Here is a 24,732-nt window from a genome sequence, read left to right on the forward strand (position 1 = left end):
GAAGATTGGCAGTCTGGAAAATGTTGAAATTAAGATGTCTTTTAGACCTGTAGTAGAGGTGTCAGGTAAGCAGTTGCACATGTCAACTTGGAGTTTGGGAAAGAAGTTTGAGCTGGAGACTGCCCACAAATAGATGGTCTTAGGGGCAGATTTAGATTTTGAGGTCCCTATGAAACTTAGGCAATTTTGAGGGTTTCTCTAAGGAATAAAATTCAAAACTTAAAGCAAATTAGGTACAGAGGTGAATATTTATATAGAATGAGAAAAATATTTTTTTGAAAATAAGAAAAATACTTATAAAATTACATTTTTCCAAATACTTATTTGGGACAAAAATACATCACCACCGCATTTTTTTTTTATTTTTTAAAGATTTATTTATTTATGTATACAAGAACTGGGGTGTAAGCCAGAGCTTGGGGGGCAGTGAGAGGATTCACCAGATACAGAGTGGGGAGCAGAACAGGAAGATTGATTGAATATACTGCTGAGGGGAGCAGCGGGTAAGACAGGAGAGGTCTACTGTGCTATGTGGGTATCTCCCTGGCCAGGCATCGAACTCATGCTGCGGTGGCTGTGGATAGCTTCATAGGTTGCGTATTAACTCCTTGCGCCACCAGGGAGGCCCCTACCACCACCACATATTTGTGGTAACTGCCTAATATACCTCTGTAGTACTTTTTTGCCCTCCATTTTGGCTTCTAATGTTAAGGATTTTATAATATTATCTGTCAAATAGATGGAAAATTACTTCAGTCTTTATCATGACAAATTGAAATTCATTTATTAATTATAGTCTAGAAAGGTTTCTTTTACCTTTACAACTTATTCATGATTTCATGAAAATGTTCAGGATTGTCTTAAAATTTAAGAAAACTATCAAACATTTTATATATACAAACTAAGTTTTGGAAGAATTTTCCAGAGACTAGCTCTTGCTCTGTACAGTTCTAGCCGCACTTTTCCAAGTCTCCACTACCCATGCAGAGTGTAGGCATATTTTGACACCACTTCCAGCCCTACATCTTTGTGTTTTGGTGTCAGGTGAGTTTGGTACAGAGGTTGCTAGGAGTACTCCTGGAAACTATTCCTACTCCAGGAGAGCAGACAAACCATTCATATATGGAAGTGAGTGCAAATCACATAATTGTGTTCCACTAAATGCAACTTAAATGTATCTCCTGCCCTATTTTCCCCTAGTTTCCCAGCATGTCCATAGACACTTGAGTCCCCCAACCATGAAAGGAAATGTGACAGGAGAGAAGTTGATTTAGAAAGAAACAATGGTATAAAAGAATTATGGTTAAGATATATGTCACATTCACAAATATTCATAATTATTATATGACCATGAGAATGCAATGCAAGTACCCCTAATCAAGGACGTGGAAAAGGCCCATATGCAAGTGAGAATAGCTGCAACTTAAGCTTTAAAAATATTATAGTTTCAGAGAATTAATGAATACAAATATTTTCCCCCTGGATCTTGTGATGCTTGTGTTATTTGTCAGCTTTCTGAAATGTGTAGTTGTTGTAATATCTTTCTCCGTCTAAATAAATATTTACTTTTACATCTAATTTTATATTCATAATATTGTATTCTTTTTCTTTTTCTTAAAGAGGATTGACAACACTGATTAAATTTCAGACCCCGCACAATCTGGATTCTCCTTTGAGGTCTTAGTGGAATTGGTTGATGATTTAGTTCAGGATACCAGAGGGTATGAAGAAGTGGTAGGCATCTAAACATAAAATTAAGATTATGAAGAGGTAGCAGTTATTGTAGTCAAAGGACTAGGGTGCCAAGGTCATTGGAAGATAAGAGTTCAAGGAACTGAAAGTCCAGTGTGTTACAAGCATCACCTACATGATGCTTTGAATCTTATGAATTAAGGCAAGAGTAGTGCTGTATTCTTGGGAATAACAGTAGGCATGATGCTCAAATCTTTGAGAAGTGAGGGGAATTCGTCGGAGTTGGTAACTGATAGATAGTAGCAACCACGAGGCAAAGTGTGTACTGAGTGATAAAATCTATATTGAGATTTATATAGATCAGAAATTTGACGGAGGGTAGAGAGAAATGATCAGAAAGTGGCAGAACAACTCATCTATTCTACTCAGCCCAAAACAAGCAGTAAGAACAAGGAAAACTTACCTTTTCATCTAGTAGGAGAACCCTGTGAGAGAAGCAGCCATCACTAGGAGGGTGAAGAACCAGTTCTTAGGAGAAAGTCAAGCTTGTGTTTGAATAGAAAAAGCAAAGGGAATACTCAGAGAATTGCTTGAGGGATACTGGAAGCATTCCAGAGTTGGGAAGCAATTGAAAATAATTTTTACCATATCATAGATTCAAAAAAATATTAAGTATCATAAAAATAATGAACTTTCTCTTTTATATTCCAAAATAAGTGAATGTCACCTGTAATAATTATGCTACTATATTTCCCATGGTCATTTTCATATTCCCATCAAATGTTTTTCCTATTTGTATCTTTTCCATTTATATTTTCCCTCTATTCATAACATTGCTCTTAAAAAAAAAAAACAGTTTTGTCCTTTCATATCCTACTAACTTCTTGATCTTTTTTCCCCCTATCTTTTCTCTTTCATTTTTTCGGTCCTCTTTGTATTTCATCTTTGTATTTTAAAATCACACTTTCTGCCCCTGCACCTGGCTTTCACTCTCATTGGGAAGACAGTACACATTCATTGAGGTAGTCTTAATTTTGACGGAGAGCACAACTACTACTAACAAAGAAAGCTTTAATTAGAAAGGGACTTCAGGAGGGCAGATTGAGGGGAACAACATTCTCTCCAGTTGATACAAACATTACTTCCTGCACTTCTAACACTTCTTCTTCAGCAGGTAGGGTTAGAGATGGTCACTGTCCCAACCTCTCTGTGCTCTGTTCATCTGGGTTCCACTTGAAGGGGGATTGAGTGTATGTATTTGTTAATTGTGAGACTTGAGATATGACAGCTTTTTTAAATCATCTTGTTTAATGAATTATAAAAGTATTTTCTGAACTGTATTGGTACTAATATTTTCACTTCATGATGAAGTAACTTGTTCAGAATGATAGAATGATGGTGTTCATGTTGTATAAATATATGTAGCTAAGACAGGATTTGAATGTAGACTTTTGATTCAGTCTCAGATATATCAGGTTTAATTACTATTCTGTATTGTTTCCCACTTTTTATAACCTAATATTATGGTATATAAAATAAATGGAGCCAGATATACATGTGTTATTCACCTCCCTATGTATCCTTTGTTCAAAGTTAAGCCTTTCTTATTGATAAAGAGCTTTATGCATTTTAATTATCTGTAATCAGTTAACTGAAGTAATTACCTTTTTTTTTAAATTGAATGCTTAATGGAACATGTCAATTTAGGCAGCAATCTAATTCTGCTATAATAGCAGACTAATTTTATAATACTCCCAATAAACTTCAAATATATTTCAAATAGCCAGATACATAAAAGGTTTTAATTTGTCAATCCTCTCATAAAAAGTCTGCTCAATAACCACAGATAAAGTCACTGCAGAATCTTTACTTCTTTTTGTAGCACCAGGATTGGCCTTTGCAGCCCTCTGCAAAGCTGGGTGGGGATACCCAGCTTTCTTCATTCTGCTTTTGTGTTCCTTTCACTGTTTTTTTTTTTTTTTTTTGATATCTTTTTCTCCTCATACAGGCTGTGTCTGGTAGGTCTAACTTTGGGTTATTTTCCTTTGTGTAATCCAAGGAATCATAATTCATGCTATAGCTAGTTACCTTGCCACCACCAAAATGGATTCTATGTCCAAATACAAAGTTTACACCCAATAGGGTGTCTTTCATCTTTTAGCTAGTTTCTCCCAAATTTCTGTCTTGCTTTCCCAGGAAGAAGAACATCAATCGCCATTTTTTTTTTTTCCCACTGAAGCAGTTGGTTGGTCATAAGCTTCCTGGCCTGAATAGTGAGTGTGTTGTTCATGATGGTGGTGGAGCTTCAGGTAGCCAGGGAGGAAAAGCAGTTACCCTTTTTACTTGCCTGTATGGATGCACATAGGACAGAAACCTGAATACAGAATATATCTATTTTTTATTATATATATGGAAGAGAAATAGAAAGAGGAAAGTATCTAGCATATACATAATTGCTATCTGTTCCCCCACCCCAAGTAAAATAATGATATAAAATCTTTAGAAAGGAAAACTTCAGTTTGCAATTTTTTATTATTGGGACATATATTAGGATATATTATAATTATTTTAATTATTATTAGGATCCTAAGAGATTAATATCCTTATTTAAAACATCTATACTATCATGTTTTCTTCCAGCCATGAAATAATGATCAATTCAGTAGTTTCTTCTCAACCTCATCTTCCATCATGGTAGAATTTGGAGATATTTTAACCTTAAGCCACAAAAATATTTTTTTCTTTTCTATTGTTTTATTCATAGAGAGAAATTACATGATTGAAGTACAACCCTAGCCACTATATTAGGCAAATTATTTTTAGTAGAATTTAGTTACCCCTTCAGTGAAATAATGTTAGTTTGAATGACATACATTGAATATTTTAGAAATCTTACAACTTTGATGACATGTTTTTTGAAACAATATTAACATAATGATTTTGGTTTAGGCCTTCCTTGCTGTAGTAGTCAGCCTGAGCTACTATATACTACTATATAGCAAAATACCAGGTGCTGGGGAAATCAAACAACAGAAGTTTATTTCTCATAGTTCTAGAGGCTGGTTGTCTAAGATTAAGTTGCTGGCAAGTATATTTCATTCTGAGACCTTTCTCCTGGCTTTCAGCTGTCACTGTCCTGCATTTTTGCACATTATCCAGTCTGAGTGGAAAGTGTATGAGCTCTCTGGTATATCTTCTTATAAGAACACTAATCCTGTTGGATCTAGGCCTACCCTTGTAACTTCATTTAACTTTTATCACTTTAATAAAGGCTATGTCTTCAAATATAATTACATTAAGAATCAAAGCTTCAATATATGAATTTGCAGGGGGACACAAACATTCAGTCCATATAACTTCCCATTATAGAATTTGTGCTGTTTGGCCTTTGAGAATGCAAGGTTTTTAAAAGCATATCAATATTTTCTGAAGAGTTTTTTCTGATGCAATACTTTCTTACATGTATTCTACTCATTGATATAAATATGCCCTTAATTACTTAGGCTCTTGCTTTTTCCTTGTAAATTTATGTTAGATAGTTTGAATAGCTCTGAATCTTGACTTTTTTAATGACAAAAATAATTTTTAGAACAATTGTAGTTTTACAGAGATTATGGGGAAAGTGCAAATCCTGCATGTCCCCTTGCCTCTCTCTACGTATTAACATTTTGAATTTAGTGTAGCATATTTGTTATAATTGATGAATCATTATTAATAAAATATTATTAGCCAAAGTTCATAGTTTACATTAGGTTTCAATCTTTGATTTATCAATTTCTATGGATTTTGATAAATGGTTATTATATATCTATCATGATGGTATCATATAGGATCATATTACTTCTTTAAAAAATGCCCTGTGTTCCCCCTACATATCCCTATCACCTACTCTGAATAGTTTTACCTTTCCACAATGACATATAGTTGGAATCTTATATATAGTACATAGTCTTTTCACTAGTTTCTTTCACTTAGTCACATGCATTTCAGGTTCCTCCATGTTTTTTTTATGGTTGATAGCTCATTCCTTTTAATTGTTGACTAATACTCCATAGTTTATTCAGTTACCAAATGAAGGACATCTTGGTTGTTTCCCATTATTTGACAGTCATAAATAAAGCTGTCAAACATTTGTGTACAAGTTTTTGTGTGGATGTTGGTTTTTGAATTTATTGGGCAAATACATTATTCATAAAAATTAACTCAAAATGGCTCATAGATCTAAATATATAAAAGACAAAATTATAAAACTTCTAAAAGATCACTGGAAAAAAATCTAGGTTTGTCAATAACTTTTTAAAAAACCTTGAGTTTGGTGATTTTTTTTAAGATGCAATACCAAAAAGAACAATCCATGAGAAAAAGCTTGGACTTCTGTAAAATTTGAACTTCTGCTTTGTGAAAGACACATAAGAATAAAAATGCTAGCTAAAGAGTTGAAAAAAATTTTGGCAAAACATATATCAGATAAAAGACTTTTCCTAAACATACAAAGAACATTTAAAATTCAACAATAATAAAATAAGCAATCCAGTTACAAAATAGGAAAAGATATGGACAGACACCTCACTAAAGAAAATATACAAATGGTTAAGTAAGCATATGAAAAGATGCTCAATATCATATGTCATTAGGGATTTGCAAATTGAAAGAATAAAATACAACTATGCACTCATTAGTTGGCTAAAGTCCAAAGTGCTGACAATGCCAAATGTTGGCAAGAATATGGGGCAACAAGAACTCTCATTCATTGATGGTTGGAATGTAAAATGGCACACTCTGAAAAACAGTCTGGCAATTTCTTACAAAGATAAACAAAAACTTACCATATGATACAGAAATTATACTCATAGTTATTTATCCAAGTGATTCTTGACTTATTTACTATCCCTGCAAGATTCTGCCTCAGGAAATTCCTTTAGCCTGATCTTTCTTGCAGCTATGTTTAATTTCCTCAGACATCAGTTCAACTGTGTGTCTTGGCATTCTCTTCTTAACTGATTTTATTTTAATATGGTTTCAGATTGCTTATTTTGACTTGCAATATCTTAGAATATTACTTTTGGCCATTATTAATCAGATCTACATATCATAAACAAAGGAATTATTCACTGTTCTCAGCCAAAGTCTATGGACTTGGCCAGTCAGGTCTTGGTTTCCCTTATCTTTGTCCATCTGGGGATAGTTATCTTAGTCAGTTTTCCTTAGAAACCTTTATACTCTTTAAGGTTTAGCTCAAGTACCACTTCTCTATAAAACCTTTGTTTGCAATTCTAGGAAATAGTCAGTGTCTAAACTTCTCAAATTTTTATTCGTTCCACATTTCACTAAAAAGGTCTCAAGAAGGTTAGAAATAAACCCATAATTTGTAACTTTTGTATGTATCTTTTCTAGTGTATGCATCCCTAAAAAACATATTTGGATTTTTCTGTTTTCAATGTTTTAATGAAGGGAATTAAATTCTTTTTTTTTTGCTCACTAGTATGTTAATGAAATTCATCTGTTTTTAGAAATTATCTGTAGTTTTGCCATCATTGCCATATATGTATATATATATATATATACACACAAATATAGATGACTTATTGTGTGAATATACAATATATCACTTAATTTATACATTTTGTTAATAGATCTGGGTATTTCTAGTGCTTTATCTCTATAAACTGTATTTCTGTAGACATATGCATATCTTCATGTATTTCTCTAGGTCTAGGGAAGTCATAAATTAGTCATAAATTATGGATATTTTCAATTTTAATAGAAAATGCCACACTCTTTCAGAGTAATTTACTACTAGTAGTGCTATGTGAGAAGTAGGTCCACATCACACAAAGACATAATATAGACTTTTCAATCTTTGTCAAGAAGATGGATGTATAGAAATAGCTCATGGTTCGGATTTCCATTTCCCAGGAAACTAATGCTTTTGAGCACCTTTTCCTATGCTTACTAGCAATTGGATTGTCTTTTCAGTTTTTTTTTTTTTTTTTGGTGTCTATTTTTCAGATCTTTTTTCCCATTTGGTTTTCGTCTTTTTCCTGGAATTTATAGGATATTTTTTATCTTTATATGTAATTATTTTTATATCTTTGCTGGTTATATGTGTTGCAAATATGTTTTCATACTTTGTAGCTTTTCCCCCATTCTGGTGCATGTGGGGGGAGTTTGTGATAGTGTTAAATGTATAAATTAATGCATGTAACAAAAAGCAGTTCCTAATTTGAACATGATAAAATTTAGTAATCATTTTCTTTACAGCTAGTGTTGCTTAGGATATCACTTTCAAAATTCGCATTAAGAAGGGAATGTCCAGGAATTGTGCAATTTAAAAGTAGGTTTTTGAAATCCTATATTTAGTTGGGAGTCTGTGGCTTCACTTTTTAATTAATTTTATTCCTTTGATTTCTCTTTTCCTGATTCTTACATGCTAGTTTTATGTAAGATTTCATCTGAATTCTCTTTTTTGCTATACATATTCTTCCTGATTGACAACTTCCTATGCCTTCAGCTCATTAGAATAGATCAGAATGTGGTGATGGTGATTTCCAAGTAATTGGAAATTACTAATGTTTACATTCCAAAGTTGGTGAGTTGTTTTAAAATATTCAACTTTGTTATGTCTTATTGTCTGATAATATAAGTTCTCCCTCCTTGAGTTTCTGCAAAACTTTATTTCAAGTTTTCTATTACACGTTTTAGTTTGTTCAAATTCTGTTAAGATATTTATTTGTGATTGTGTTAAATGTATAGATTAATGCATGTGTGTTTTGAAGACATGTTTCATATCTTACCCTCGTGGGCTTTCCTGCATTTATCCAGGTAATACCCAGAGCAATGTATTACTCTTATTCACTCTTATGAATGCCACTTTTTCATGTATGTTAAGCAGGGCTAAAATATGGTAATTATAAGAATAAAATATTGTCTTACTTATATTTGTGTCCTTGGTGCTTACTTAATAAATTGTTTACTTCAGTAAACATTTGTGAAGCATTTGCTATATGCCAGGCCATGTGTCTTATGGCAAATATGCAAAATGGATAACACTTGGACCTTTCCTAGAGAAGAGTCATAAGAAGAAAACCATTTATAAGTCAACAATTGCAATTAAGAGTTTGTGTATGATGTGTATAACTAAGTAGTGAAGGATCTTAAGGGAAAAAGCATTCAACTATATTTCGAGTGAGCATATATGGAAACATACCCTGGATGACATAATCCCTAAACTGTGACTTGGAAGATGACTAGGTATTTTTTCAGAAGAGACAGAGACATTTCAAACAGTTGAAAGAATAAGAATAGCATTAAGTAAAAGCAGAGGGACTTGAAAACATCTGGTTGTTCAGTAATGGTGACATACTGACTTGCAGAGTATAATTAGAAGCCTTCCTGTAGAAATAGACAAAAGACAGGCATTGTTTAGCCATATAAAATACTAAAGACTTTATGCTATAAGCAACAGATAACAGTCAGTGAATTTAAAGCAGGGGAGTAATGTAATCAGATTTTTGAAAAGTCACTAGCATTCAGGATGGATAAAGGTGGTACTAGATTGGATTTTGGAAAACAACAATAAGGAAAATCTTCAAATAGGGTTGGAAAGAAATGACAATAATCCAATTAAGATGGCATCACTAGATATATTAAAAAGGAAATGTATTTAAAACATGCAAAGGAAAACCTGATGATAAATTGGATGGGTTTGGAGATGACTGGATAGGTGCTATATTTACTGAGATAAATAATAGGTTGTTGATACTTGGAGGACAAAAAACATGATGCATTATATCAATGTGTTGAGTTTCCCATGTTTGTGAGAAGGATGACTTTGTGTAAAAGATGAAAGGATGCATAGTTCTATAATCCAAGAGTTCTATAATCCCACATCAAGATGTGGGCCTACAATTTATGTGTGCTGAAATATATATTAGTTAAAATCATGAGGTGAAAGAGAGATCTGGAGATCCCTTGTCTTACAGGGGTCAAAGGAGAGAGCCAGAAGGTAATATGAACAAAGCAAACAAGGGGAATCAAAAGAAAGTAAAAGCATACAGAGTGGTCAGTGGTATCTAGTGCCACAGAGAGAAATAGCAGAATTGGGAAAAAAAAGTCCACAGGATTTGACATTACTACATACCTTGGTAAAATATTTTTTATTAGAAATAGTGATTATTTCACACTTAATAGTGAAGGGTAGGGTGTTTCTGAGATAACATTATTAATTGACAGTAGGAAAAGAAAATAAATATGTTCAGTGAGAAGATTATAATTATAAGCTATCGGTTAGGCCCAGAAATATTATTGACAGTTAATAAGTTAATGGTAATTGTAAAGTATATAACCAAATAGTTAGTTTTGTAAATGTTCTTGGTAGACCTAAGACATACTTAAGTAGGTATAATGCCAAAATATAACCCCAAGTTTTGCAGATAATAAACACTCAAAAAAATATTTGCTGGATTGAATTTGAGATTTCCATTAACATGTAAATCATCTCTGTGTTCTGGAATAATACAGAGTTTAATTTGTGTATTTACTTTTGATGTAGGTCATCGGACACTATTTATTGGAGTTCATGTGCCCCTGGGAGGAAGAAAAAGCCATCGACGTCACAGGCATCGTGGTCATAAACACAGAAAGAGAGACAGAGAGAGAGATTCTGGACTAGAGGATGGAAGAGAATCACCTTCCTTTGGTAAGAAGTTTTATCCTTTTTCAAAAAATTAATTTTGTGATTTTACTAATATTATACTTATGTGTGCAATCCATAGTTAGCTGTAGAACTTCTTACTCAAAATTACTATATTTTCATAAAAGATGATTTTAGGTTGGGGAGAAGTGGGAGAAAGCTTGATTTTTTTTTCTCTTGTGTATCTGCTTTATAAAAGTGAGAATTGGCTTACACTCTTGATTGAGGCGATATAGTTAAGTAGCAAAAAGGAGTTTTATAGACTTGATAATTTATGCAAATGGTCACTGCTCTAATTATGGTGAAGTTACTTAATTTAGTACCCACTTATACTGTTGCTGATAATGCCCAAACTTCACTCCTAGGAATGAATGTTCTACTATTTGAATGTTCTCCCTTTGAAACCATATATAGTATATGAAAGGATAATGATATGGTAGTTAACAATTCCTGATAGCCTTGAGAGCTGTGTACATGACATAACCAAGACCTAAAGGTCAGTTCCTTGACCTTTCCATCTCCTATGACCTCTCCCTTCAGTTCACCTACTCATCTATAATTATTCCATCTCGGAAGGCACCTTGCTTTTGGACACAGCTTCTGTCTTTCTGGCTTACTTGTGCAACTACTTGATTTTTTTTTTCTATCCATGTTATCATGTTTCCTTTATTTCCTTATCCTACTCTGATTTCACAGCCCGCAATTTTACTAATGCATTTGTTAATATTCTAAATACCTTAGGCCTCCTGTTTTAGTTTTATTCATACCTCTACACGCACTTTAAAAAAAACTACACCCATGTTGGGATTCCTCCATGTTGTTGCTTTCTCCTTGCCATCATAGCCAGGCAAGGACAAGTCTTGCTGGATGAGTCTTTCATTAAGGGAGGTTGGAACCATTTAAGTCCATGACTCAAGTGGACCTTCAACATCTCCTTCCAATTCTATTGCCTTTCTTTGAACTTTTATTTTCAACCTTCTTTTTCACTCTCTAACACCTGCTTTTCATCATCACATAGCAGATGTTTTCTGCTTCAGAGAGAAAATACATCATCAAAAGGAACTCACTCAACTTTCCTCCTACCAATGTGCATGCCTATATCTGTAACTACCATCTCTTTTCTCTTGATGCAGTAAGGGAGCTTTTGTTTCACTTATGTTTATTTCTTGTTTCTCTCACTGAAAACTTGTACAATTTGTAATCTCATTGACTTCTTCCTCTCTACTGGATTAATGTCATCATCTTTTAAATCTTTTCCCATTTTAAACAGTCCCCCAACCTTCCTCATTTCCCCTTAAGTCATTCATGTGAATGCAGAAAATTAAGTAAGTGAGCAGCATATGAAGTTTGGGGTAAAATTTTTATTTAAATACTGTATATGGGCCTTCCTGGTGGCGCAAGGGGTTAAGATGCAACCTATGAAGCTATCTGCAGCAACTGCAACATGAGTTCAATCCCCCAGCTGGCCAGGGAGCTACCCACATGGTGCAGCAGACCTCTCCTGACTTGCCCGCTGCTCCCCTCAGCAGTGTATTTCAGTCGATCTGCCTGTTCTGTTCCCCACTCTGTCTCTGGTGAATTCTCTCACCCCCCACACCTCTGGCCTGTACCCCAGTTCTTGTATGCATAAATAAATAAATCTTTTTAAAAAAATCTTAAAAAATACCGTATACATATTGCCTTATTCTATATTTTTTGCTAAGTGTTGAAGTTCTATTTTCATTTTTAAAGGTTAGATCTTGTAAACTTAAATGCTTGCAGACATTTTTTCTATGTCCCTTTAAGAAAACCGGCTGAGATAGTATTAATGGTGGATGCATTTGTCTTTCCAATCTGCATACAATTATATTTTTCCACTTAGCATTTTCCTGTTTTATCTGATTCTATTCTATTTACTTTGGTCTTTACTTTTTGAATATTAATTATCTGCACGTTGGATTTATGATATCAGCTCTTCATCTTTTTCCTTTATAGTTTAAAGTTAATCTGTCATATGATCCATTTGGTTATCTGCAGATCAGTTCTGGTTTTTACTAGTTATATTGGTTTTAATTTTGCTTGTGAAGTTCCAATTTTCTTAGATTTCTTTTTTTCTTGGTATATGTTAATATTTTAATATTTTTTGTTGAATTAGATTTCTTTCTTATCTCGCCATATTTTCTTACATTTTCTCCTGTCCTCTCCTAGTTAGTTTTTGCTTTTTTTTGCTTCATAGTCTACAGATAATCTCCACTATCTGGCCATTTTCTTTTGATTCTGGAGTAGTAGATAATTTTCAGTTTTGACCTTTTTTGCCCATCAAGATTCTTTTGACTTTCCATTGATTTGTATAATTTTTATAGATTCCCATTCTTTAAAAATCTCTATTCATCTTTTTACAAGGCAAGTTATATTTGTACTGTAGCAAGGTTATGAAAAATGCTTACACAGGCACTGCTATCAGTGTACTCCGTATCGCCATTGCTGTGCTTACTTAAGGGCCTTAGCCTCCCTCAATATCATGTTCATTTGCCAGAGATGGAATGATTGTTGGTGAGGATTGTGTTAAGAACAGTTTTCTGAGTATCCTGCACCAGCATGACTGAAGGGTGGTTCACATAGTGTGCAGAGAGTGGAGGTGTGAACTCTCTCCCACATTTTCAGGATTTTTTTTTTTCATGACTTGAAGTCTGGGAGTGCAATAAAGAGGAAATTGGGGAGATTTTTTTTTTTTTACACACGCTCCATCATCCACTTATAGAGACTTCCTCTTAAACTCTGGGAATGAATGATATGTTGCACTAAGCTTTAACGGTAACTTTGAGTTCTCATCATTTGTTAGTGTTTGAGGAGTTATATTCACATCATCTTAGAAATGATTAGTAAACCAAGGAAAAAAAAAACAAAAACTTGTTCCCTCTGCCCTTGTCATCTTCCTTTTCTTCTATGCTTGAATGCATTATGTCAGTTTTTCTGGAACAGTGTTTCTGAGCATTGACTATATGGGAGTTTTAAAAAACATTTTGATGCCCAAACTCCACATCAATCAGAATCTCTGTGGGTAGGAGTCACACATAGGCATTTAAAAAAGTTCCCCAGGTGGTTCTAATATGAGTCGAGGCTGAGATACATTGTGCTAGAGACTACTATTCAAAGTGGTTATGAACCAGTATAATCCACATCACATTAGAACTTATTAGAAATGCAGAATAATAGGCTCCACCATAGACTCCTTGAATTAGAAACTGTGTATTAATGCTACCCTTTGGTTACTTGTGTGAACATTAAAATTTGGCAAACAGTGCTCTAGTGCATTGCTTTCAAACCCCCATTGCCTGTCAGAATCATCTATGGAACTCTGAAAAAATATGTTGTTGCTAGACCCCACCATCAAAGAGTACTTTTTAGTTAGTCTTGGTTGTTTCCCTTGCTACTGGTAATTTTATAAAGTACCCCAAGTAATTTAATATCCACCTAGGACTCAGGAACCACTGATCTTGAGAAGTTTCTGCCTCTTTGATGAAACTGGGAGATAAGTCAGGTGGCCCAGATTCTCCCTCTGATGTGCCAGTCACTATATTTGGACACTGTCTACTTCTTTCTTCCCCAGACCATCTGAGTATCTTTACTGACATTTAGACCTAAAATCTGCTTTTAAAAGGACTAATGTTTGGTGCTCTGGTTTCTTTTTTTTTTTTTTAATTTTTTTTTTTAAGATTGATTTATTTATTTGTACAAGCACTGGGTACAGTCAGAAGCGTGAGAGGTGAGAGAATTCACCAGAGTCAGAGCGGGGAGCAGAGCAGGTAGAAGGACCGAAGTACACTGCTGAGGGGAGCAGCGGGCGGCAGGAGAGGTCTGCGCACCATGTGGGACCCTCCTCCGGTGGCCAGGGAGCAGCCGGGGATCGAACGGGTGCTGCAGAGGCTGCGGGCAGCTTCGCAACCCAGCGCTCAACAGCTGCGCCACCGGGGAGGCCCTGGTGCTCTGGTTTCTAATAGAACTTCCTAGATTTCACTTTTTTCAATTTCTTCAGGTCTAATTTTCTGCCTTTATTCCTATTTACAGTCAGTTCAGTAGTCTTCATAATCAAGTACTCGGGCATATAACAAGATGCTATAAACACCATCCCACTTGATTTGGGCTCTGATGCCTGCATAGTAAGGATAGATCAGATTTCATTGCTGAACGCTTCAGAGAAAACTTCTGGCTACTTAAGACAAGTTTGTTTTACTTGGAAATATTTCAAAGAAAATGTTTTGAAGATATTCCTAAAGGTGCCCTAAAATTCTTCAGAATTCAGCTCACAGAGATACAGGATAGGAGATACAGGATAGGAGAATGTGAGGACCCTCTGCTAGGAACCTGGTGATATTATATTGTACATTAGGGTGGGTACGTGTTGTGAGGATGAGGAATAATTTCGGCATATATTCTGGAACAAGTGTCAATTTAATGATAAGATTTTTAGGGATATGTTTAAAATTTGCCACTTTAAAAGTTTTGTCACACTAATGTACAAGACCCATCATTAGAACCTTACTTCATTATATGACCCAACTATTTAAGGACATGTTATTTAGAATCGGTTGTATTAATACTGCAAACAGTAGTGAATGGGCTGTTACTATAGCTTACATTATGCTTCTGTCACAGACCTACAATAACTGATTCTAGTCTATCAGATCTAATGGTTACAATATGATGTTGGGTGAGTCCGATGATAAACCCAGCTTTTTGACTGGGGTGGTGGTGATGTTTTGATTATACGGAAAAAAAAAAAACCAACCCTTTTATGCTTACAAATAAGCTCAACCTACTTTTGTTACTACACTTAAAAAGCAAAATGGTTTGCAAAAGATGTGATGATTGGTTGAATCTCCTTTAATGCCATCAATTTCCTGATAACTGAAAAATGCCCAAATTTTGCATTTTGGTAATTTTAATATCATCTTTTATTTACCTCCTTATATTTGAAATTATATTTTTGACTTGGAACAATGATGAGTTGTATAAAAATCATAAGGTGGAGCATAATCTTGAAGTCAGTGAAAATATTCACAGCACTTTTTATGTTGAACAATTGCTTAGAATCCCAACTAAGAGTTGCAGATGAGATGGTAAAAGACTGTTGATTACATCTAGTTAATCTAAAAACATAGACCCTATTAAATGCTTATTTAAAAATATGGTACACAAAGATTTGTATAAATTAGCACAACTGTACAATTAGTCCTAGTTAATTGTGCACAAAGTTCAGAAGCAGTGAAGCAAATAGAGACAACATGACTTTGATAATCTACTTTGTTGATGAGCAATGACTTTTTGTTCTTATTTAACTACTAATTGGCTGATAAATAAAAATACCAGGGTGATCTTTTAAATTGATTTTATTTTAAAATGTAACACAAGTCTTTACAAGTGTTAAAACATATCAACATATGTACAAATCAATGAATGATCACAAAGAAACATCTATGTAACTTACCATCTGTGCTAGTACTTCAGAAAACCCTATTTGTGTGCACTCGCAGTCACTACTTCCCCCCTTCTCCCTCAGGGTCTAGCCTGTCTTCTTATACAGGGTGTATTGCCTGTTTTCAGCTTATGTAAATGAAATCATATAGATGATAATGGTTTGTATCTTGCTCTAATGCTCAATCTTGTGTTGGTGGAATTCACTAATATTTTTGGCTGTAACTTTGCTTTATTCATTTTTGTTATTGTATAGTGTTCATGCATGCCTGCATACTTTCTACTATTGATGGACATTTGGATCATTTACATTTTGGAGCTAATGTGAATAATGTTGCTGCGAATATTCTGTATGTGTCTCTTGGTACACATATGAATTTTTCACACCTAAGAATGAAATTATTGTTGAATCATAAGGTATGCATCTTCTGTGTTTGAGTAGATAAAGCAAACTGTTTTTCCAAAGTGGGTACATATTTACATTTCCACCAGCAAAGGATGAGTGCTTATGTTGCTTTACATTCTTCCAAACACTTGACAGTTTCCTTCTTTTAACAGTAACCATTCTGATATGATGTGTAAAGATAGGTTGTTTTAATTTACAATTCTTGATTACTAATTAGGTTGAGCAACTTTGCATGGGCTTTTTGACCATTCAGATAGCATCTTCTCTTAATTGCCTATTCAAATCTTATGCTTTTTAAATAGAATTATTTTTTCTAATTGATTTGTATAAGTTCTTTATATACTATGGATGTAAGTTCTTTGTTGATTTTATATCTTTCAAATATGTTCTCACATTTGTGACTTTACTTTTCACTCTTTATCTTTTGATGTGTCTGCGGATTTCAAAAGAATAGCTACAAAGAATAGCTACAAAATAGCTTATTTTCTATGTCAATTTTTTTAATGCCACTATAGATTTTCATTGTATATTATAGTAAATATAGAAGCAAACTCAAATGTTGTTTTGCTATACTCTTGGCTACGGTTTGTTCTGTTTCTGTAACTGTCTTGAAAATAAATCAAATACCTATCAACATAGGAGACATATTTCATGCTTAGAAAATTCTTCCTAATTTTGCTAGTATTGCAGTTTATATGACTATGTCATACTATTTTTAGGTGCATGGACATGAAAAAATGATCACTGAATAAGACATTTTAAACATATGCTGCATTTTAACATAATCTGAGTTATTCTTTAAGATGTTAAAACTATGTTGGTAGGGATAGCCATTAAAAGAGTTTTGTGAACATAACCTAATACCTATAAAAATAATTTCTACTTGAAAGACTGAAAGCCAGATGTAGGTAGTCAAATGGTATTTTGAACCAAAATAAAATACTATCTTATTTTAATAAATCATGATTTCCTATACTATTGTTATTACAATTGAGTCTTAGAGAAGTCTTTTTAATACCTAACATGTTGCTTCAGACTTTTAAATTCTCTTTATTCATAATCATGGAGATCTTACTTCTTTTTGTTTATTGTTTCATGACTAGTACTTCAAAGGTGTGTGTTTAATGATCCTCATGCTATATGAGAAAGGACAATAATAAATCTAAAGCTTAAGGTTCATACATGAAGCAGTCAAGTTTGGTGGGCTGAATACATGGTAAGTATAATAGATACTCAGAGTTTTGATGGCAAATAAATTGAAATAAGTCACTAAAAAACAGTAATGAGAGAAAATATTTCAAAACATGAGGAAAATAACACAAATGTTGAGACATGGCTGCTCTGGAATGTGGTTACTGAAAAATGAGTCAGTAATCAGAACATGCAGCAATGTAGCCCAAAGGGCTGTGTCTGCTCACACTGAGTAGGCCTAACAGAAAGAGATGATATTCTTAGCATAATTATAAAAATGCTATTCTGTTTTATAAATGATTATTTAAAGTACTAATTTTTGTATGTTTGTCCAGAACAAGTAGCCACAAAGGAACAGGATGATTAGAAGTATTTGATTTGACTCTGATGAGATCAGGTTTGGTGTATATTACATAATCATCACCCAGATAGTGTATTTTTAGGAAAAAGACAAGTAAAAGTTTCTTATTTCATATAAACTGGATCAGAAATGTACATAATGTACTGCTTATTTTCTTAAGTACATGTGATATTTATAAAAATTCATCAGCTTCATTTAAAAATAAACATTCATTTATCATCCAGGAAATTGGCATCTTCCCTTGAAGAGGTAGTGAGGCACGAGATTTGGCTATTGATTCAATTCTTGTTCATCTTTATGTAAAATTTAGTCTGAAAAACTTCTCAATCTATTTGATAATAAAATCAAATCTCATTAACATTCTACAAAAGAAATACCTGAGGCAAATATGCTATCTATCTATCTATCTATATATAGATACATATTTCTTTATCCTCTTTCTTATAATTTCTTGAATATAAATAATCATGCATGAGATATAATGTTATGTATTGGTGGGAACAGTGAAAATTTAATCAGATGCCCTATTTTTTTTTAAGCATTTCTTTTCTTTTTTTTTTTTTTTTTAATAATAAATTTTATTTTTATATTCCCCATACAATTGCAGCCCCCCCATTCTGACCCCAATCCCTCCCCTCCCACCCCCGCCCCCCTAAAAGTGTCTCTGGTTCGTAGTTTTTTGTTGATTTTGATTTTCACTTTCTTATAGTTACTCGTTTTCCTGGTCCCTTATTTAAGTTTTCTAGATTCCTGCTATGAGTGAGACCATCCAGTATTTTTCTTTTTCTTTTTGGCTTATTTCGCTGAGCATGATCCCTTCCAGTGCAGCTTTAGTTTTATGACAAAATTGAGAGGTTTCCTATATATTATCCTTACCCACGTGTACATAGTCTCTCAATAACCAATATCACTTACCATAATGGTAGACTTTTTTTTCCTTATTTTTACCAAGGATGGACACTTTTGGGCATATTATAATCACCAAAGCTCATATTTTAGCTCATTGGCATTGTAAATTATATGGTTTTGGACAAAAGTATAATGATATACATCCATCATTCTAATATCATAAAGAATATTTTTGGTGCCCTAAAACTCCTTTGTGCTCAGTCCATTTATCTTCCCTCACTTTGTCCCTGATCAATATTGATAATTTTACTCTATAGTTTTATATTTTCCAGATGTCATATAGTTGGAGCCATTTAGTATGTAGCCTTTTTAGATTGCTTCTTTCATTTAGCAGCATGCACTTAACATTCCTCCTTGTTTTTGTTTTTTTTTTTCATGGTTTGAGAGCACATTTATTTTTAGTGGTTAATAATATTTTATTGTCTGGCTATACCACAATGTACTTGTTCATTGACATACTGAAGGATGTTTTGGTTTCTTCCAAGTTTTATAAAAATTGGTGTGCAAATTTTGTGTGGGCACAGTTTTCAAGTGTTTTAGTAAAATACCAAGGAGCACGATAACTGGATCATATAATAAAAGTATGTCTATTCTTGTGAGAAGTCCTTAAGTTGTTTTTGAATGTGGTTATATCATTTTGCATTCCCACTAGTAATTTCTGTGCATTCCTGTTGCTCCACATCCTTGTCAGCAATTGGTTATAGTCAGTGTTCTGGACTTGGCTATTTTAATAGGGTATAATGGTATCTCTTTGTTGATTTAATTTTCATCTTTTCACTTCTTTATTTCCCATGTTTATCTTTTGTAAATTATCCGTTAAGGCCAACTGGCTGATTAGAGGCCATAGTAGAAAGTGTCAACCTATGTTCCCCAATTGGTACAGGTTTTTTTCAGGCCCTCCCAATTTTATTTATTTATTTATTTATTTATTTTTTAATTTAATTAATTAAGTATTTTTTTTGGTTTGTTTGTTTTGTTTTGTTTATTTATTTATACAAGCACTGGGTACAGTCAGAAGTGCGGGAGGGTGAGAGAATTCACCAGAGCCAGAGTGGGGAGCAGAGCTGGCAGAAGAACCGAAGCACACTGCTGAGGGGAGCAGCGGGCAGCAGGAGAGGTCTGCGCGCCATGTGGGACCCTCCTCCGGTGGCCGGGGAGCAGCTGGGGATTGAACTGGCGCTGCAGAGGCTGTGGGCAGCATCGCAACCCAGCGCTCAACCGCTGAGCTACCAGGGAGGCCCCCTCCCAATTTTAAAAAATCATGTTCAAATTCAATATTAAGAAAGAAACAATCCAATTAAAAATGGAACAAATAGTTAAAGGGCATTTCACCAAATAAGACATATGGATGACAAACACATGAAAATTGTCAACTGTAGCCATCAGGAAAATGTAAATTAACACAATGATGAGCTATCATTATATACAATGACTAAAAACACCATTAATAACCAGAGCTGATGAATATGTGGAGCAACTGGCTGCTGGGGATGCGAAAGATACTCTCTGGAAAGCAGTTTAGTACTGTCTTATAAAGTTGAATATATACTTACCGTATAATCCAAGATCCCTATGTACTTACCTTAGAGAAATAAAAATGTATGTTCACACCTAAGTATACAAACACTTCTAATCGTTCTATTCATAATTGCCCTAAATGGAAACAACCTAAATATCCTTTAACAGGTGAATGGATATACAAACTGGTATATTCTCCCAATGGACCAGAACAATAAAAAAATTTAAAATAAGAAGAGTAAACTACTGATACACTCATTGACACAGATAAATCTCAAAGGTGTGATGCTAAATGAATAAAGACAGTCCCAAAAAGTTATATTCCACATGCTTCCATTTATATAACATTCTGGAAATGGCAAAAACTATTACAGCAGAGACTGCATCAGTGCTTGCCAAGGGTTAGGGGAGAGACAAGGGTGTGACTGCAAAGAAGCATTACAAAAGAATTGTTTGGTTAATTATGTTCAGCATAGGTTTAGTATAAGCAAATTTTGTCAGTCTGCTCTTCTGAATATTGTCATAGAATATAGAAAATATGATGAGATATGTCTGTGAAATAGGAATTTCTGTGTTATAATCCAAAATAATCATCACATTAAATTTTATTTTTGCTAATACATATATACATTATTTATTTACACTTACATATATATGTGCCCCAATTATGTTAATATAGTACCAAATTTGGTTTTAATTTTCTGAGTCTACTTTGGATCATTGATGCAGTTGGAGGCAGGAGGCCTGTGAGTGTGAAGTGGTATTGAAGTTGGTGACTGGGACACTTTAAATTTGAAGTCATGATAACGTGTGTTCATGTCTCTGTCCATAGATACCCCATCACAGCGGGTTCAGTTTATTCTTGGAACTGAGGATGATGATGAGGAACACATTCCTCATGACCTTTTCACAGAACTGGATGAGATTTGCTGGCGTGAAGGTGAGGATGCTGAGTGGCGAGAAACAGCCAGGTGAGAATTTTTGTTGAAAAGTGAAGGTATAACTAAAGAATTTTAAAAAGAGATTTCTAATGCCATGGTTTTGCACATATCCATGAGTGCTGCTGATTTCTGAAATCGTGCATCTGGCCTGGTCATATCCTATAATAGGATATGGGTCAGAATGAAATCTGAAGGTAGTAATTATAGTAAACAATGATGAAGAGCCAGCCGCAGCTGCAGTCTTAAAGATAAACAGTAGCACAGTAGCATAATTTGTGTGTCATCAGGAAGACAATAGAAATGTAAAAGTAATTTCTTTTCAGCTGACTTCTATCTAAAGTAGTGATATTGTAGAATAATTTGCATGTGAGACTTTTAAAGAAGGGCAAATATGATAAAAGTCTTTAGGTATAGTTCTGGGTTTCATGTACTGTATTTGGTGAGGATAAAAATATTTTGTAATATGTTTCTAGGGTATGTATACATTTAAACATAGTGGTTTTTCAAAATAACTTTTGAAAAGTTACTTTTCCTGTCATTTGTAGTTACTATTTCTACATTGCTATATAACTGATGAAGTACAAAAGAAACTAAAATTTGAATTTACTTCTCATTCATTAATATGTCAATGCACATGGGACAACAGCAACAAAAAGTTCAGATCTTGTCCTTAACAATCTCACAGTCTAACCTGGGACTTAGACAAGTATACCAAGTTGTAAATACTATATGAGGAATGCTGTGATACCATGTGGGCAGGAATGTGGGCAGACCTAGTGTTATCATTTACCCACTGCTTCCTAAATGTCAATGTGATGCTAAATCACTAAAGATCTTGTTGAAATTGGGTTTGGTGGTTCTCAGGCCTAGAGTCTCAGAACCTGCATATTCAGCAAACTTGCAGGTAACATCACACCAATGTTTCTGAACATAAGGATCACATTTCATGTAGCAAAGATCTAAACCACAAGGTAAGGAAACAGGGATCATGATAGCATCTCCCTTCTTGATTAGATGATGGTGATTCTTGAGCTGTTTATTTTTTTAATTGATTTATCTATTTATTGAGGTAACATTGGTTTACATTGTCATTAGTAACTTGGAAGTATAGGATCCCCCCCTTTAGGTGTAGTTACCAGAGCACACCTGCCAGCAAAGCACCCATGCTCTACCAGCATAGTGAAGTCTGAATTGAAGTAGCTAGGAAGGAAAGCAGAGGTGGGTGTTCTAGGCAGAGGAAGCAGGATGCTCAAGCACATCTGTTGACACAGTGTTGACTGTTTTTGTGAGGTTCTACCTGCTGTGGTCACATGGTTCTATTGTTAGAAATTCTTTGTGTTGAACATGTTAGTGGCCTTTCAGTTCCAACAATCTTCTGAAAACCACAGCACTTAACCAGATCATATTAAACTTGTGGCTGCATTTATTCTCTGCCTTAATTCTACCCAGAGTTAGTGTGGAATTAAGTGTGCACTCATGACAATATTATAAATAATACTGGCCCAGGGGCCTCCCCAGTGGCACAGCAGGTTGAGCGCAGTGCTGAGAGCTGTCTGCAGCCTCTGCAGTGCAGGTTCAATTCCCGGGCGGCCAGGAAGATGCCCACATGGCATGGCAGACCTCTCCTATATCCCCAGCTGCTCCCCTCAGCAGTGTATTTCAGTCAGTCTGCCTGTTCTGCTCCCTGCTCTGTTTCTGGTGAATCTTCTCACCCCCTGCATTTCTGGCCTGTACCCCAGTTTTTGTATGAATAAAAATAAATCTTAAAAAATAAATAATACTGGCCCAGTTAAATCTTGTTTGATACATTTTGAGCAATCTTTACAGCCTCTTTTATTTAAAAAATGCTAAAAGTAAACAGAAAAAATGAAAATCTTTATCAACTAGTTCATCTCTGTTAACATTAAAGAAAAACGCTGATATTTAAAATTTAAAAAGTAGAGTAAAAGTAGAAAGCAAAATTAATCCCCTATTCTTGGTCATAATACCTCTCTTCCAAATTAGTAATTGTTAGTTTCTTGTTTAACTTTTTGTGAAACTTTTAATGCCTATATCTGCATGGAGTTGCATGACCATTTTTATTTACACAATAGGGATTGTTTACAGTGTTTGTGCCATATTTTCTTCACTTAATAACATGTTTGGACCATTTTCCATTCATCATTACATTTTACTCAACCTTTTAAATGACTAAATTATATTTAACTATATGGACACTATTTAGCCAGTCAGGATGGGAATTTAAGTTTTTTTGGTTCTTTGTTTTACTAAAAATTTTTTTGCAGTCATCTTTACTTCTGTTTTGGCATTATTTTGTGGGCATTTAAGTAGGATGAATTTCTAACAATGGGACTTATGTCTCAAAGAAGCATCCTTTCTTAAACCATGATAGATACTGAAATTTGCCTTCCAAAAATGTTTTAGTAATTTACACTTAACCAGCAGTGTATGAGAGTGCTTATTTTCCCCAAACCTCACTTAATCATCAAACTTTTTCCTAATTTTATACATAAAAATAAATCTTATTGTTTTAATTTACATTTCTTTAATTATTAGTGAGACTGGACATTTTTCTGTGCTTTTATGTTTCCCCTGTGATCTGTCATTTCCTATTCTGGTTTTATGTCAAATATTTTATTATGTTGTTTATTTGTAATTTTTTTTTTTTTTTTTTTTTTTTTTTTTTTTATAGAGGCATGCTTTATTTATTTGTTTGCTGGTTTGTTTGTTTGTTTTGTTTATACATGCACTAGGCAACAGTCAGAAGGCGCGGGGAGGTGAGAGAATTCACCAGAGCCAGAGCAGAGAGCAGAGCAGGCAGAAGGACCGAAGCACACTGCTGAGGGGAGCAGCGGGCGGCAGGAGGGTCTGCACGCCATTGGGACCCTCCTCCGGTGGCCGGGGGAGCAGCCGGGGATCGAACCGGCGCCGCAGAGGTCGCGCGCAGTTTCGCAACCCAGCGCTCAACCGCTGCGCCACCGGGGAGGCCCTATTTGTAATTTTTTAATACCTTAAGCTGGTGGAATGTGCAAGTTACCTTTTAAAATGAAAAATTTACATAATTTCCTTATGATGCTTCCTGTTACTTGTTTTTCTTTTCATTGAAGTAACACGACTTCACAACATGGTATAAGTTTCAGGTGTAATTTCTCGCCTCAGCAACTATAAATATCATTCAGTGCCCACTATTAAGTGTTCAGTCACCATCTAGTATGTAGAACTAAAAGTGAAATCATTTTTATATATGACCTGTTAAATTTAAAATCAGAATCGTTTACCTTACTTGTTTTATTCTACTGCCTCAAAAGCCAACTATTATGGAGTTTTAAAAATACACAACACATGCATACATACATACATACATATATATATGCTCATCTTCATTTGATGACAGAAAAACAACATATTTAATCTTTTCCACAACAAGTGATATAACTTTTGCTCTTTCACGATTAAAGAGTTGTTGATAAGACACTTAAAGTGCAAACCTCCCTATTTAAGACTAAAAGCATCTGTCTTCAACTGATTATAAGAAAGGCATATTCTTGGATGACTTGGAGGGAGGTGA

The 24,732-nt window shown here is 34.3% G+C and overlaps 1 protein-coding gene across 1 annotated transcript in view; it reads left to right on the forward strand.

Moving 5' to 3' along the window:
- Positions 1 to 21,198, forward strand: part of LOC119255141 (sodium-driven chloride bicarbonate exchanger-like) — a 275,258-nt gene extending 254,060 nt beyond the window's left edge. Inside the window, exons 6-7 of the mRNA XM_054699455.1 lie at positions 10,244 to 10,390; positions 21,056 to 21,198. Coding sequence (XP_054555430.1) covers positions 10,244 to 10,390; positions 21,056 to 21,198 — 290 coding nt within the window. The remainder of the gene's footprint in view (positions 1 to 10,243; positions 10,391 to 21,055) is intronic.
- Positions 21,199 to 24,732: the final 3,534 nt, after the last annotated feature.

The sequence above is a fragment of the Talpa occidentalis genome, unplaced genomic scaffold (assembly GCF_014898055.3).
Source record: "Talpa occidentalis isolate TD23 unplaced genomic scaffold, MPIMG_talOcc4v2.1 talOcc4.3, whole genome shotgun sequence".
Lineage (NCBI taxonomy): Eukaryota > Metazoa > Chordata > Mammalia > Eulipotyphla > Talpidae > Talpa > Talpa occidentalis.